The sequence below is a fragment of the Bos mutus genome, chromosome 18 (genome assembly GCF_027580195.1).
Source record: "Bos mutus isolate GX-2022 chromosome 18, NWIPB_WYAK_1.1, whole genome shotgun sequence".
Classification (NCBI taxonomy): domain Eukaryota; kingdom Metazoa; phylum Chordata; class Mammalia; order Artiodactyla; family Bovidae; genus Bos; species Bos mutus.
The window spans coordinates 26,586,559-26,603,944 of record NC_091634.1 but is presented as its reverse complement, the minus strand read 5'-3'; the positions used below and the strand labels follow the sequence as shown (position 1 = coordinate 26,603,944).

Sequence of the window (17,386 nt, the reverse complement as noted above, 5' to 3'; positions counted from 1 at the left end):
GCTGCTTCCCTGAGTCCCTCAAGTGGCCCCCAAACCCCAGCCCCTCCCGCGCCCCCACGCCTCCCCATGACCCGACCCAGCAACTGAAAGGGTAAAGCTGGCCCAGCAGGAGGACTGAGGACCTTATGTTGGTGTGTTGATGTGTTGGCTGGTATTCATTTTTGATTGGCCTGGTTCTACCAGTTGTTAAATATTAATGTCATCCTTGCTTATTGCCTTGGATCATAAATACCTGGTTCCCTTGTCGTATTCCACCAGACTGAAAGCTCTCTGAGGATGGGGGGGCACCTCCCTCACCAGCAAAGCACTAGGCACATGGTGAGTGTCTACTGAATAAAAGGATGGATGAATGAGTAAATGAATGACTGTGCTCTAAAATGTTGGAGAGTCTTTCTAGAAAATTATGGACCCCCATCCTCAGTCTGAACTCTGGAGTTTTCTCTTAGACTTCCGGTGAAAACCTTGCTCTTTGCCCAGGTTTTATTGCTCTATTGGTCTCCACCCCTGCAGGAAGCTGTCTCTCCAACTGCCACAGTCTGGTTCCTGTCTGGTCGGCTTCACCTTCCCTTCCTGCAAGACTTGTACTCTCTCTGAGAACTGTTGGGCCCGGGACAACCAAGATGCACTCCTTTCATGAACCCATGAGTAGGTGAGCACATGTGTGTATGCTACACACACACACATACAGTGCTCACTGACTCAGTCTCAAAAAGCACAAAATCAGAGTTTTTAGAGGCAGAAGAAAACTAAAGGATCTTTTCAGCCAAGCCAACTGAGTCATTTTACAGACAAGAAACCAAGACTTGGGGAAGGAAAGATTTTGCTTCAAGTCACAAGGTCAATTCCCTACACTGCTCTAGCTGCCTCCTGGAGTTTGGTATTAGGTTGGCCAAAAAAGTTCGTTCAGGCTTTCCTATAATATCTTACAGAAAAACCTGAATGAACTTTTGGGTTAGGATTAGGGTTGTTGTTCAATTACCAAGTCGTGATGGACTATTCTCCATCCCATGGACTGCAGCACGCCAGACTTCCCTGTCCCTCACCATCTCCTGGAGTTTGCCCAAGTTCATGTCCATTGAATCAGTGATGCCATCCGACCACCTCATCGTCTGTCTCCCCCTTCTTCTTCTGCCCTCAGTCTTTCCCAGCATCAGGGTCTTTTCCAGTGAGTCACCTGTTTACATCAGGCAGCCAATGTATTGGAGCTTCAGCTTCAGCATCAGTCCTTCCAAAGAGTATTCAGGGTTGATTTCCTTTAAGATTGACTGGTTAAGGTTATGCCAGGCCCAAAGTGGCACAGAGTGATTTTTCTGGCTGCTGGTCCTGGAGAGGGTTGGTCTTTTCCACGTGGATGCGAGACTAGAAAGAGCTCTCTCTCCACTCATCACGTGGACAGGTCCCTGGCTCCGAGAGGAGGGATGGGGCCTTCTGTGCTTGAAGGTGGGAGGCAGGAGCCTTATTTTGAGGTTTTATATTCTCTAGCTCTTCTGTAGCACCTTATCTTTTTATTTTATTTTTTTATTGTAGCACCTTATCTGAGAGACCAGCTAGAGAGGTGTTTGTGCCAAGAGGAGGCACCCAGCCAGCTATGGAACCCCGAAGCCATGGGCTCCCCCTCTCTCAGTGAACCAAGCGATCCTGCTGCTCATGTAGAAAAGTCAACCTCCTTGAGCTTCATTAATGTGGAAATAATAATAGTTAACAATTGCACTCATCTCACACGCTAGTAAAGTAATGCTCAAAATTCTCCAAGCCAGGCTTCAGCAATATGTGAACCGTGAACTTCCTGATGTTCAAGCCTGTTTTAGAAAAGGCAGAGGAACCAGAGATCAAATTGCCAACATCCACTGGATCATGGAAAAAGCAAAAGAGTTCCAGAAAAGCATCTGTTTCTGCGTTATTGACTATGTCAAAGCCTTTGACTGTGTGGATGATAATAAACTGTGGAAAATTCTGAAAGAGATGGGAATACCAGACCACCTGATCTGCCTCTTGAGAAATTTGTATGCAGGTCAGGAAGCAACAGTTAGAACTGGACATGGAACAACAGACTGGTTCCAAATAGGAAAAGGAGTTCGTCAAGGCTGTATATTGTCACCCTGTTTATTTAACTTATATGCAGAGTACATCATGAGAAACGCTGGACTGGAAGAAACACAAGCTGGAATCAAGATTGCCGGGAGAAATATCAATAACCTCAGATATGCAGATGACACCACCCTTATGGCAGAAAGTGAAGAGGAACTAAAAAGCCTCTTGATGAAAGTGAAAGAGGAGAGTGAAAAAGTTGGCTTAAAGCTCAACATTCAGAAAACGAAGATCATGGCATCTGGTCCCATCACTTCCTGGGAAATAGATGGGGAAACAGTGGAAACAGTGTCAGACTTTATTTTTCTGGGCTCCAAAATCACTGCAGATGGTGATTGCAGCCATGAAATTAAAAGACGCTTCCTCCTTGGAAGGAAAGTTATAACCAACCTAGATAGCATATTCAAAAGCAGAGACATTACTTTACCAACAAAGGTTCGTCTAGTCAAGGCTATGGTTTTTCCTGTGGTCGTGTATGGATGTGAGAGTTGGACTGTGAAGAAGGCTGAGCGCCGAAAAATTGATGCTTTTGAACTGTGGTGTTGGAGAAGACTCTTGAGAGTCCCTTGGTCTGCAAGGAGATCCAAGCAGTCCATTCTGAAGGAGATCAGCCCTGGGATTTCTTTGGAAGGAATGATGCTAAAGCTGAAACTCCAGTACTTTGGCCACTTCATGCGAAGAGTTGACTCATTGGAAAAGACTCTGATGCTGGGAGGGATTAGGGGCAAGAGGAGAAGGGGATGACAGAGGATGAGATGGCTGGATGGCATCACTGACTCGATGGATGTGAGTCTGAGTGAACTCCGGGAGTTGGTGATGGACAGGGAGGCCTGGCGTGCTGTGATTCATGGGGTCACAAAGAGTCGGACACGACTGAGCAACTGATCTGATCTGATCTGATCTGATCTGAATGTTTACTTAGGGCTTCCTGCCTTCCACGTTTACCTAGGTTATTTTACCCAATTCCCACAGCTGCCCAACAAGGTAGGTGCTATTATTAATAGTGTTCCCATTTATGCAGATAAGGAAATTAAGGTCCAGAGTGTTTTAAGTGACTCATTCAAAGGTTTAGAGCCAGCAGGGGGAAGAGCAGGATTCAGACCCAGGCAGAGAGGCATTAACATCTGTGCTGGGAACCATTTTGCTTTACTGGTCCTGAAGCCAGAGCATCCACCTGAGGCCTGCTTCTGCCATGACCTCACTGTTCATCTTTCTGAGCATCAGTTGCCTCCTCTGCAAAATGGGGAGAATATCTTTTGCTCTGTGGGCAAGTTGGAGGACCATATGGTTCGATCCAGGACCCAGCTCTCAATATTACCCCTATCCCACTCCTCATGTACTGGAAGCTCCAGCCTGGCTAAAAAACCAGTAAAAGTGAAACTGTTAGTTGCTCAGTCATGTCTGTCTCTTTGCAACCCCAAGGACTGTAGCCTGCCAGGATCCTGTGTCCATGGAATTCTCCAGGTAAGAATACTAGAGTGGGTTACCATGCCCTTCTTCAGATTCCCGACCCAGGGATCAAACCCCAGTCTCCTACATTGCAGGCAGATTCTTGACTGTCTGAGCCACCAGGGAAGCCCAAAAAACCAGTATTTGCCACCCTGGGGTCTGGAATGTCAGGTCAACTGACAGACCATTTCTTGCTAAATTAAGCAAGGTTTGCCTCTCATTTCAAATGGCATCTGGAAATAAAAACCTGCCCTGATCTCAGCAGTACAGCATGGAGATGAAAAGGCTTTGAACCCATCAAATTCCAGCTCTGTCAGTTAACATGTCACCTTGGGCAGACCTCTTTACCCCTTGAGCCTCTGCTTCCAAATGTATAAAATGGGTGTAGTGAGAGCCCCCAAAGTGCTGTATGTTGACTTAGAGTATCGTGAGTTCTGACAAATGGTAGCTGTCACTTTTCTTACACACTATATTATAATTACTGGCATTTAGCATGATACTGGTACCTAGTTAGCATTCAAATAATATTTAATAAATAAGTGGATGAATGTTTACCTGTCTGCATCTGTCACCTTATGAGTTTCTTAAGGGCATATTTTGTTTATTTCTGTGTCCTCATTGTTGAGCAGAGTAGCTGGCACATGGAAGTGCTTAATAAATGTTTGTTGTTTTCCCTAATGGTATAATAGATATGGGCAGCCATCATCCATGGTGCTAAAACCACAAGGTGAAAGGCTGGTGGAGAATGTGAAAATAGAAGGATCAGCTGACACCAGCTGAATCTTGGTATCCTAAAAGTGAGTCAGCCAATTTCTTGCTTCCTGATGTGATGCTATAGGGAGGACTCCATACCAGTTATGAAATATTTTTGCCTAAAAAAAAAAAATTGAATCTAACTCAAATCAAAGCTCTAGATCTGAGTACCAGTTTCCATGACATATGGGAGAGAGGGACATGGTAAGTGACATCCTGAGGATGCATTCAACCAAATATAAAAATGCAAGACCTCTAACAGGACAAATGACCTGGCATCTTAAAAAATTAAATGCCACTTAAAAACAAACAAACTCTGTAAATCTGGAATTACATCAAAACAGAAACAAGCAAACAAACAAAAATCTGGAATTACATCAGAACAGAAGCAAACAAACGAAAAAGTATCTGTTCATTTTCTTGATTGTGTCTATGGTTTCTGAGTATTTGTATATGCCAAAATGTCAAATTGTCTACTGAAATACATGCAGTCAATTATACTTTGAAAAAGCTGGACAAAAAAGGATGGGGAGACTTTTACAAAGATGAAGAGATGCAAGGGACATACAGCCCAATGTAAAGTGTGACTCTTGCTTGAATTCTGATACAAAAATACTGTAGGGACTTCCCTAGTGGTCCAGTGGCTAAGACTCCACGCTCTCAATGCAGGGCGCCTGGAGTTTGATCTCGGGTCAGGGAACCACATCCCACCTGCCGCAATTAAGAGTTTGCATGGGGCTTCCCTGGTGGCTCAAAAAATCGATGCTTTTGAACTGTAGTGTTGGAAAAGACTCTTGAGAGTCCCTTGGACTGCATGGAGATCCAATGAGTCCTTCCTAAAGGAAATCAGTCCTGAATATTCATTGGAAGTACTGATGCTAAAGCTGAAACTCCAATACTTTGGCCACCTGATGCGAAGAACTGACTCTTTGGAAAAGACCCTGATGCAGGGAAAGATTGAAGGTGGGAGGAGAAGGGGACGGCAGAGGATGAGATGGTTGGATGGCATCATCGACTCAATGGACATGAGTTTGAGTAAACTCCAGGGGTTGGTGATGGACAGGGAGGCCTGGCGTGCTGCAGTCCATGGGGTTGCAAAGAGTTGGACATGACTGAGCAATTGAACTGAACTCCCTGGTGGCTCAGTGGTAAAGAATTCACCTGCAAGGCAGGAGACATTGGTTCGATCCTTGGGTTGGAAAGATCCCCTGGAGAAGGAAATGGCAACCCACTCAAGTATTCTTGCCTGGGAAATGCTATGGACAGAGGAGCCTGGCGTGGTATAGCCCACAGGGTCACAAAAGAGTTGGATATGACTTAAGAACTAAACAACAATGCCACAAATAAAGGTCTTGAGTGCCACAACTAAGACCTGGTGTAGCCAAATAAGTAAATAAATATATGTTCTTAAGTTGTTTAAAAAAACATTTTTTAGCCTTTGGACAATATTGAGAAATTATTGGGAATTTTATCAGGCATTATGACTTAATTGGATGATGGTCATGTTCTTAGAGATGAAGACTGAAATATTTACAGGGGAAATTATGTTATCTCAGATTTGTTTTTAAATATTCTGCAAAAATAAAAATGCAGGAGTACATACATATTGGAATGCCCAAAATGTCTGGAATACTAACACCACCAAGTGCTGGTGAGGATGCGGCACAGTGGGAACTCGCATTCACTGCCAGTGGAAATACAAAATGATGCAGCCACTTTGGAAGCCAGTGTGGCCATTTTTTTTTTTTTTTTCCAAAACTCAACAAATATTTACCATATGATCAGCAGCCATGCTTCTTGGTATTTATCCAAAGGAGTTGAAAACTTACATCCACACAGAAAACTGCACATAGGTGTCTGTAGCAGCTTTATTCATAATTGCCAAGACTTGGAAGCAAGCAAGATCCCCTTCAGTAAGTGAATGGATATGAAAATTGTGGTACATCACAACAATGGAATATTATTCAGTGCTAAAAAAAGAAATTAGCTATCAAGCCAGGAAAAGCCATGGAACAACCTTGAATACATATCACTCAGTAAAATAAGCCAGTCTGAAGGTCTGTATACTTTGTGATTCCCACTACATGACATTCTGGAAAAGGCAAAACTTTGGAGACTGTAAAAAGATCAGTAGTTGACCAGAGTTGGGAAGAGGGAGAGATGAGCAGGCAGGCCGGACACAGTGAATTTTTAGGGCAGTTCATCAGCTGGTAAAGAATCCACCTGCAATGCAGGAGACCTGGGTTCGATCCTTGAGTTGGGAAGATTCCCTGGAGAAGGGAAAGGCTACCTACTCCTGTATTCTGACCTGGATATTTCCAAGGACTATACAGTCCATGGGGTCACAAAGAGTCAGACATGACTGAGTGACTTTCACACACACATCAGTTTTAATAAATGCACTGTTATGGTAGGGGTTGTTGATGGGGAGGCTATGCATGTGGGGAGGAGGTATTTGGGAAATCTCTGTATCTTCTACTCAAATTTGCTATGAACCTAAAACTACTTTTTAAAAAATAGTCTTAATTTTTTTTCAATTTGCAATGTATTTCTTTTTTTTAACTGAAGAATAATTGCTTTACAGAACTGCCTTGGTTTCTGCCAAGCATCAACATGAATCAGCCATAGGTATACATATGTCCCATCCCTCTTGAACCTCCCTCCCACCTTTCTTCCCATCCCACCCCTCTTGGTTGTCACAGAGCCCCGGTTTGAGTTCCCTGAATCATACAGCAAATTCCCATAAGAAATAGTCTCAATTTTCTTTTTAAACTCAAGGATGAAATTATGAAACAAGATTTGATACAATGTTCACATGTTACAAAATTATACAAATTGCAAAAAAATAACTTTTGGAGCTGGATGATGGATACATGGTGGTTTATTATACTATATGCTGATGTGCATTATACTATTTTCCTTGTGTTTGAAATAAAAATTTTTCTTGTAGATTGAGCTGGAAGAGGTGGCACCCTTATCAGTTACCACATTTTAACAGGAGACTGAAGTAGGATATCCATTTTTTTCCCCTGCCTGCCAGCAAGCAGCCCAGCAGAGGTGTCAGGAGACCCAGGGAGAGCTGGTATGGAGCCTCCTCTCCCCACTCAATGGGAAGCCTGATCCAGCTGCAGTCCCCAGCAATTCCATCTTCCCTGGGGTTCCTCCCCAGTGGGTTAGGGGGTTGGGCTCCTCTTGGTAGAGGCCGGGGAGAGGTGCCCCTCCCAGTTTGAGTGCCGTTATCATCACCCCTTTGCCAGAAGATGAAAGGGGCAGGACTGCCTGGGGAGTTAATCTTTAGCCTCCAGAGTGACCAGTTGCCAGGACACCCAGGAACTGAACGTCCTCCGAGACACACCCTGCAGGCACTAAGGAAATCTGATGTTGGTCATGCCAACCATGAAAGCCTGGTTAGCACCAGGAGTAGTAGGGTCTGTTGTCCGCCTGAGGTGGTACCTGCAAGGCCCCTTTCAACATTTGTTTTCCCGGTTGATGCCTGAAATCCTACCATTTACATTGGACCAGCCTTCAGAGAGACCTTGACTCCAAGATTTTGATTTTTCTTCCCCAAAGTTGAGAAGCTAATGAATGCCATGGACCATACCTCCTGCACCAAAAGATTGCTAACAATCTCAGGAATTTCAGGACCTCTCACCCCATGGCGCCCACCCACAGACACCAGGTAAAGAACACTGGGTGGAGTTTACTAACTAGTTTCAAGGTTTTCCTGCCTTTGAAAGAATTATCCCAGTGCTTTCTTTAAAATGCGAATGACTCTGGGCAGGTCTAAATGACTAAACAGCCCCCATGAAAGAGATTTTCCCAGCCTGGGGGTGAGGCATATTCATGGGGGCTCACGGTTTTTCCTGGAAGCTAGAGGGGAATGTGGCTTCCCTGGTAGCTCAGACGAAAAGCGTCTGCCTGCAATGCAGGAAACCTGGGTTTGATCCCTGGTTCAGGAAGATCCCCTGGAGAAGGAAATGGCAACCCACTCCAGTACTCTTGCCTGGAAAATTCCATAGATGGAGGAGCCTGGTAGGCTACAGTCCATGGGATCGCAAAGAGTCCGACTGAGCAACTTCACTGGTGAGAGGGGAATGCATTGAGCCTAGAGAGCTAATAGCTGACTTCACTAGCACTTCCAAGAACCTTGTGAATTAAGTGCTACCTACATCCCCATTTTATGGATGAGGGAACTGAAACTGGACATGCTACCCAGCTAGTGGCAGAGCAGGAATTTGAACCCTCCATCAGCCTGAGGTCAGGCAGGAGAGGCTCACCTTCGCTTATTTGAGCCTCACAATGAAGTATCCTTTTTTGAAGGAAGAAGACATTGAGGCAGTTCATGGAGGGCTGCACAATGCCCTGTCTCCACAGGGACACCCTGTGGGTCCCCTGTTCACCCTGGCTCATCCTGGACAGCTGAGGGCAGGCAGCCCACTCCCTGGAGCTTGGAGAAGGGCTTGCCGAGAAGTCTGAAGCAAGCTCATGCCCAACCTGTCCTCACTGCCTCTAATTGTTCTCTAAAATCCTTTATATTGAATTATCAGAGTTTAATGGAGGAGTCGATGAGAGCCGCTGTGGAGTTGCAAGGCCAGGGCTTGCTGAGAGGAAGAAAGCAAAGCCCTAAAGGCTCCCTGGGCCAAGCGATGGTATAAAATATGAATTTTTACATAACTGAGGGAAAAAAAAATAAACGGATGAGCCACCCCATGGGGGAAACGCCTCTCTGTATTTCCATTATCTTGGTTAATGTGCAGTCCTGCTGGAGCCCCAGTGGGAAAGGAAATACTGGAGCCTTTATCCTCCAAACCTCTTGGTGGGTTAAGAGGCAGAAATCCAAATGGCCTGGGCGTGTGTTCAGGAGCCCATTAAATGGAGGGGACAGGTCGGGGCTAGGGAGCTGTACTGACCTGAAACAATGTCTTGATTTGAGACAGTGCCCCTTCTCTGGGGTTGAGAAAGTAGCCACAGTGGGCTCAGATTGAGCTTTAATTCTGGGTGAAATATTCTAAACATGGTCTTCCCCATGAGCATAGGGGATCGGGGCTGGTTCTTTCTAGAGAACAACCTCCACACTCAGCACTGACAGAGCATTTGCTACCAGGTTCCAAGTACTCTGCTTAGTGATTTTCTTTCTTAAAAAAATATTATTCAAGTAAAAAAAAATATTATTCAGCCTTCTATTATATTTTTTATAATTTTATTTTATTATTATTATTTTGGCTGTGCTGGGTCTTCATTGCTTTTCTCCAATTGTGCTGATGGGGGCTATTCTCTAGTTGTGGGGTTCGGACTTCTCTTGGCAGTGGCTTCTCTTACTGCAGAGCGCAGGCCCTAGGATGCACAGACTTCAGCAGTTGCGGCTCCATGACTCTAGAGCATAGGCTCAGTAGTCGTGGCCCATAGGGCTTAGTTGCTCCGAGGCACGTGGGATCTTCCCAGATCAAGGATCTAACCTGTGTCTCCTGCGATGGCAGGCAGATTCTTTACCACTGAGCCACCAGGAAAGCCACAGTGATTTTCTTATATTAGCTCCTAAGGACCCATTTCTACGGATGAAAATACTGACCTGCCCAAAGTCACATAGCTACACACTGTAGTTTTTGTTACTATTGTTATTACTGTATCTTTCCAGCTTTGTGTGTTTGTGTGTTAGATGCTCAATCGTGTCCAATTTTTTTGTGACCTCATGGACTGTAACCACCAGGCTCCTCTGTCCATGGGATTTCCCAGGCAAGAATACTGGAGTGGGTTGCCATTCTCTTCTCCAGGATATCTTCCTGACCCAGGGATTGAACCCAGGTTATCTGGGTCTTCAGCATTGCAGGCAGATTCTTTACCACCTGGGAAACCCATTTCCAGCTTTGAGTAAGTGAGTGAAAGTCATTCAGTTGTGTCTGACTCTTTGCAACCCCAGACCAGAATACTGGAGTAGGTAGCCTTTCCCTTCTCCAGGGGATCTTCCCAACTCAGGAACTGAACCCGGGTCTCCTGCATTGCAGGCAGATTCTTAACCAGCTGAGCCACAAGGGAAGCCCAAGAATACTGGAGTGGGTAGTCTGTCCCTTCTTCAGCATTTCCAGCTTTATTGTGATGTAATTGACATATAACATTGTATAAATTTATCAAAAATAAAATGTTGATTTGACACATATATTGCAAAATGATTACTACCATAATAACTAACACTTAGTTAACACATACCTAACTCATTGCTAACACCCCCATCATATCACATAATTACCATTTCTTTTTAAACACACTGTAGTTCTGATCATGCTTCAAGGGTAAAAGAAAAGATAATGTCCCTTACATGAGACATTGAAGCGAGTTATTCGCAAATGACAGGTTTGGCTGATCTCTGATGGATCTCTTCCTGTCAACATTAAAGGACAGATTGAAACCTGCAGCTCCAGCCAGAAGATTATATGGAGCCACATGAGGTGAAGCTAATGGAACGGGCTGTGGAGGTGGGTTCCAGTCTTGTATCTTTCAAAGTCGCTCAGTTGTGTCCCACTCTTTGTGACCCCATGGACTGTAGCCCACCAGGCTCCTCTGTCCATGGAGTTCTGTTGGCAAGAATACTGGAGTGGGTTGCCATTCCCTTCCCCAGATCTTCCTGACCGAGGGATCGAACCCAGCGTAAAAGGAAAGATAATGTCCCTTGCATGGGACATTGAAGCGAGTTATTCTTGTAGACAGATTCTTTACCATCTGAGCTACCAGGGAAGCCCCCTGCTACTTCCTACTGGCCTCAAATTTTTTATGCCTGGGTTGTCCCTCTGTTAAATGGGAATAATAGCACAACTCTTGTGTTGTTTTGAGATGAAATGAAATAAGATGGTTAATGTCAAATGCTTAGCACAGAGCCTGTGGCACAGTAACTTTTAATGCCCAGTATCAATCGTTACTTATTATTGTCCCTCACATCTGCATAGTGCTTTTGTGGTGCACGAAACATTGGTCTTAATTAATTGTATGACAACTTCACAACAACACAAGAAGGCATTTGTGATTATTTTACCATTTAGTAGGTGAAGAAACTGAGGCTTTGAAAGGGAAGATTCTGCCCAGTGAACTGATTTGTCGACAAGGACCGATGGAGATCTGAAGTTTAAAAGACAGAAGTAGTTAAAGGGTAAAATCCTCTCTGGCCCCAGATGTTCGTGAGCCACTGCGAGGCTGGTATTCGAACCTAATGGTAATAGGAATTGTGGAGCCCCTACTATTGCATTACTCTGACTACTCTCAGGTCACCCGGTCTGCTTGCGGCTTCGGGGCGGGATCGGGGGCGGAGCGTCCGCCCAAGTCCGCGGAGGAAGCGGAGGCCTTGCCTCGCCGCTCATTGGTTGCGGCCGGCAGGTGCATCCTCAGCCAATCCTGGTGCCGGGGGCGGGACCGTCGAGGCTCACCTGGCTCCCGCCGCGCCCCGCAGCTCATTGGCGTCCGGAGCCTCAAAGCACCTGTGAGTTCGTAGAAGTTCTGCCAGACTCTAGCCCGGCCCAACTCAGCTAGATCCAACTCAGCTAGATCCTACTCAGCCCCCGCCCGGCCTGCCATGGGCCCTCGGTGCCGCAACCTCTCTGCGCTCCTGCTGCTGCTGCAGGTACGTTGGGTCCCCTGACTGCGCGGGATGCTTTCCGGCTCCATAAGCCGCGCCCCAGCCCCCAAACTCCTCTCTCTTCTTCTCCTGTCGTCCCCTGTTTCCTCTTATTCCAAAAAAGTTTGGGTCCAAAGGGCCTGAATGGCCCGGAAACTGCGCCGCGCTCAGGACTCCATGGGGAAGGGAGTGGGAGAGGGAGCCAGTGAGGGTGAAGGGCGAGCGCGGCTTTGCGGACGGCCTCCCGCAAATGCCAGAGGTAGGGGCGCGCCTCACTGCAGCCTCCGGGTACTCGGGTGGGCGACGGGCGGGGAGTAGAGGGCATGGAGCAGGGTGGGCGTCGGGGTATGGGATGGGGAGCCCTGGTGTAAGTCCGGGCGGAGCTGGGAGTAGTGGGAACGAGGAAAGGAAAGCGGAACCAATAGATAAAGGCACCTACCCTGTAAAGGATAGTGAATAGGTATGCCCCCCACCCCCCACCCCCACCCGGGATAAGGAAGGGTGTAAAGAGGTTGGAGCACCCGCGGTCTAGGGAGAGTGGAATTGGGAAGAGTAAAGATGCCTCCAGTGAAATTGAAAAGGAGACTGAAAGGAAAGGGGTGCTGAGGCTGGAAAAGGTGAGCCAGCAGCCTTCCCTCCTGAGAAGTCCTGGAGGCTTGGCGGCCACAGGTTTCTGAATGAAAGAGTTTGACGTGGCTGGCTGGCTGCCCTGTGGGGAGGAATGGGGGGAAATGGGGGTGGCGGAATGGGGGTAAATGGGGGTGGGGAAATGGGGATGGGGGAAATGCGGGAGAATGGAGGGGGTGGGGGGTTGGGGGTGGGTGGGCCCACCCCTCCCACAGTCCTGTTGCCAGCAGAGGGAAGGGAGGCGCTGTTGGTTTCGATGTGGGTAGGAGGAGACCCCGCTCACCAAGTCACCCCGGTTTCATACCTTTCCCCTACCCCAGGTGTCATCGTGGCTCTGCCAGGAGCCGGAGCCCTGCATTCCTGGCTTTGGTGCTGAGAGTTACACGTTCACCGTGCCCCGGCGGAACTTGGAGAGAGGGCGAGTCCTAGGCAGAGGTGAGGGCGCGCCGCCAGTGTCCCTGAGCCGGGTGGGGTGGGAGTGGGCAGGGTCGGAGAAGCGGCGCTCCTACGCCCGCGGGCTGGACGGGGCGAGCGAACTGGGCGAGCACCGTCTTTCCTGGCTCAGGTGACACCCTTTGTAGATTACACAGATGCGGGGATCTAAACTTTTGCCAGGATAAAGCGTTGGGTTTGAGGGGCTGTCTTGTATGGTTGACTTAGTTATGGGGGACACTTATTAGGGGTCTTCAGTGTGTCCCTTATTATCCTGACCACTTTAAGACAGTCTGTCCTTTCCAACGTCTAAAACCTGATGTGTGGGAAGAGGGTGGTGGGGGAGGTGATAATTCCCGTTTTTTACAGATGAGCAAATGAGAGACTCAGGAGGGTGGAGTCCACTGGCCCCAGGGTCAAAGTAGGAATCTGATCTAGATTCTGACTTCCAGGCCCCATTCAACATCTCTGGAATGACTGAGGAGTCCTCTCTTGGTTACTAGGCTGTGGCTTTTGCTCATAGAGATGAAGTTTTTTTTTTATACAGGCACTGTTTCCCCAAGGAATAGTGGCACGTGCGCGCGGCGCGCAGGCCTGTGTGTGTGTATGTGTGGTTTTTTGGTGTTTTTTTTTTTTTTAAAGCCTGGTAGCCCTGACTTAGGGAATGAAAAACAGACACAGTGTACTTCTGGGTCTTATCACTGTGATAATCAGGATTCTAGATTTTGCTTTGTTTCATTTTGCCCGGGAGTGAGAGCAAGGAAAGGTTGGTTTCTCTTCTGGTTTCACTGATCTCCAGGTGCTTATTTTCTACCAAAGGACTTTCTCCTTCTTGATTTAGTTGATTGGGTGAGTATCATAACAATAAAAGAAACATTTTTTGAAAGGACTCACCCACAATACCCCTAAGGGAGTTCACTGTTTATTCTTCCAGTCTTTGGCCATGTGAAAAATGCAGCAATCATGCTATATATATATATATTTTTTTTTTTTTTTTTTAACTTTGGAAGTTGTTCCAACAGTAGGCGACTTTTTTTTTTTTTAAACAGACAAACTGCAGCTTGACTGATTAAACATATTTGGTTTTTTGAGGCTCGTCTGTGTTGTGTGGAGCTTTCTATTGGGTCAAAAAGGAAAAAAAAATCTAGTGTTGTCTGCTTGATTTTGCAGTGGGTCCCCCATTACTTGGCCCATTTCAGATTGATGTTCTGCCGGGCCCTGCTGGACCCCAGGAGTGATTGAGGACTTAAAGGAATACCCCACCATTACCCTTGGTATTTCCCATTCCAGCAGGTTGATGAGAAATGTCCCGAAATGTCCCAGGACCTGCTTAGAGGACACTGTGGTCTATGGACACTTAGGTGGCAGTGTGGGTGGGCAGGGATGGGTATCAGTGGGGAGCAAAGACTGGCTTCTGGGAGGAGGCAAAGTTGACTGAACCTTGAATTCAGGGCAAAGTTTAGAAACTGTGTGTACATCTGTGTGTGAGGTGTTGCGACACAAGTATTGGTCACTTTGTTTTCTTTCACCAAGACATCTGGTAACACCAAAGGTGGGCTAGTCTAGTTTTTATCCCCCACCCCCACCACCAAGTCCTTATATCTGACATGATATTGTTATTTTTACATGATAATATTATTACATAATAATACAAATATTATTATTATATTATTATTAATAGCTACACCTATTCACTTTTGAACCAGACTCTGGGGCAGGTGTATCACATATTTCACCTCATTGAATCTTATGTCGGTGGGCACCATTGTTATTTATGTTTTGAGATGAGGAAACAGGAATTGCCTCATAAGGCAATTCCATACTCTGCTCAGGGATCAACAGCTGGCCTTTCTCCCATTCCTTCTTCCTCTCAATCTCAAAAAAAAAAAAAAAAAAAAAAAGTGTATTTGGGGAACTCCTGTGCATTGTGAAGTCCTCCTCCCTGTGTGCCCTGGAGAGCAGAGGTGGTGATGGACCTGGACCCTGACGGGGGCTGGTGGTGAGGGAGGTGGACCAGACCCGGTGGGAGGTGGAAGGAGCCTGTAGCTCGTGGTGTTGATGGGAGAAGCAGCCTCTGGAATCCTGGCGCTCATGACGTTGGTTCCAGTTCTGTTTATGTCTATACACCTGGTGGCTCAGTAGTAAGGAGTCCATGTGCCAATGTAGGGGACCTGAGTTCAATCCCTGGGTGGGGAAGATCATCTGGAGGGGAAAATGGCAACCTGCTCCAGTATTCTTGCCTGAAAAATCCCATGGACAGAGGAGCCTGGCGGGCTATAGTCCAAAGGGTCAGACATAACTGAGCACACGCACAGAAACACACACACCTAGCCCCACTCAACAGATTTCCTGACGTTTAATTTTTTTGGCCTTTTTGGACCATAAGGTCTCTTTCCAACCCATTGTGGACTTGCCCCAGGATGAAAGTGCCCTTCTGGTAAAAACATGCAACTTCAGGGAACTGGCTTTGTGATTTTAAAAAGGCAACCAGGATTTAGGGAGGCAGCCTCATTCCCTTTGGACATTCCGGGAAGATGGAGGCTTGGGATATTATTAGTGCCAGGTTTAAACATTGGCCTCGTGGGAAATTTGCTGCATGGGAGTGTGAGAACAAGGAGACTGTGATGTTATGTCTACAGGTGGCTGAAGAATGTCAGAAATAGGGTTTTGACCAAACTCAGGGGGTCTTGGGGTGTAGTTTTCTGGGTCCTGTGCCCTGTGAAATGGCTGAACCCCACCATCTCACTCAGCTTTGTATTTATTACTTTGGTTTCTCTCCAGGTTTTAGAATGGAGAATGTTCAAACAAACAAAAAACACCAAAAGCACAACTGTACATTGGTCTTCAGAGTTTCTGATCAGTTTCCTTTTTTTTTTTTTTTAAAATACAAACTTGTTTGTGAAACCCAGGCGTTAGTTTCGGGTCTCAGGAGTATTATCCCAGGGCACTCAGCTTTGAGTTGATTGAGGGGTGGTGTTTAAAAAAAAAAACACACAAAAAAAACCAGGCAGGCTTTCAAACTGATGGTTTCTTTGCTTCGCTTCCTCCGCCACCTGGCTTTAGGCAAACAGGGCTTATATTTTGCATTTGAGCTCTGACTGCTTGATGGATGGCCCTTGCTCACAGGCACCCACCTGTGCGGGTTAAATACACCCATTTCCCCCTCCTTCTAAAAGATGTGCTGAAAGGTGATGGAAACAGTATGCAGGCCCCCTAATTAAACCAGGCTTTAAAAAACAAATATGGAAGCCTGCATCATAAGATCCCCACTTCCCTGCCTCTCAAACTCCTAGATGTCACTTCCCCTTACTGGCTCTGTGACAAGAATTGGTGCCTAGACCCTGGGGAAGGAGATTAATGGACCATCATCCTGCCCTTGCCTTTGTGTCTCATGAGAAGTGGCAGAAAAGACCTGAGGAAGGCCACCTAAGGAAGACTGGTGGCTGCTGCTTCTCTACTGGCCACTAGAACTGCCTTTCCCCTCTGCTAGGGAAATCCCTGTTTGCTTTTTGGGGCTTTTTATTGGGTGAACCTTTTTCTGGAATGTTCCTTCCAGCCTCAGATATGCCAGATGCTGAAATAATCAGCTCTCAATCTCCCAGAAGCTGCCAAAACCCAAAAATCCCTTAGAGGCAACTATCACAATCAGACTTCCTGGGTTTCCACTCTGCCTCCACCCCCATCTCCATTCAGGGCTGTAGGCTGGAGACCGTTGGGTTGGGGCTGATTAGGATAGTGCCAGGAGTTGAAAGACCAGACTTGAATTTCCACTACTAGCTGTGTTCAGTTCAGTTGCTCACTCGTGTCCAACTCTTTGCAACCCCATAGACTGTAGCACGCCAGGCTTCCCTGTCCATCACCAACTCCTGGAGCTTGCTCAAACTCCTGCCAAGTGGGTGATGCCATCCAACCATCTCATCCTCTGTTGTCCCCTTCTCCTGCCTTCAATCTTTCCCAGCATCAGGGTCTTTTCCAGTAAGTCAGTTCTTTGCATCAAGTGACCAAAGTATTGGAGTTTCAGTTTTAGCATCAGTCCTTCCAATGAATATTCAGGACTGATTTCCCTTAGGATGAACTGGTTGGATCTCCTTGCAGTCCAAGGGACTCTCAAGAGTCTTCTCCAACACCACAATTCAAAAGCATCAATTCTTCAGCACTCAGCCTTCTTCAACTCTCACATCCATACATGACTACTGGAAAAACCACAGCTTTGACTGGTATAACGGTGTGACCTTGGGGAAATCATGTTACTTCTATGAGCCTGTTTCCTTATCTGTAAAACTGGGGGGCGGGAGGGCAATCATACTTAAACAGAATTGTTGTGAGGATTAAATTTGCATATTTGTTTCTTCACTTGGATTCTCTGGTCAACAAATGTGAGTTGAGTGCAGATTGAGTGTCATCATCAGGCTGGATCTGGGATTACAGTCATGAATA

General features: G+C 46.5%; 1 protein-coding gene and 1 long non-coding RNA gene across 2 annotated transcripts in view; both read left to right on the top strand.

The window, feature by feature from the left end:
- The first annotated feature begins 514 nt into the window (after window positions 1-514).
- LOC138991817 (uncharacterized) lies at window positions 515-7,153 on the top strand. Its single transcript, XR_011467705.1, has 2 exons — window positions 515-649; window positions 1,528-7,153. It is a non-coding gene; the product is annotated as an uncharacterized lncRNA (long non-coding RNA).
- A 4,558-nt stretch (window positions 7,154-11,711) lies between these two features.
- Window positions 11,712-17,386, top strand: part of CDH1 (cadherin 1) — a 72,637-nt gene continuing 66,962 nt past the window's right edge. Inside the window, exons 1-2 of the mRNA XM_005896515.3 lie at window positions 11,712-11,896; window positions 12,838-12,952. Of these exons, the coding sequence (XP_005896577.1) occupies window positions 11,849-11,896; window positions 12,838-12,952 (163 nt within the window). The 5' untranslated portion in view covers window positions 11,712-11,848. The remainder of the gene's footprint in view (window positions 11,897-12,837; window positions 12,953-17,386) is intronic.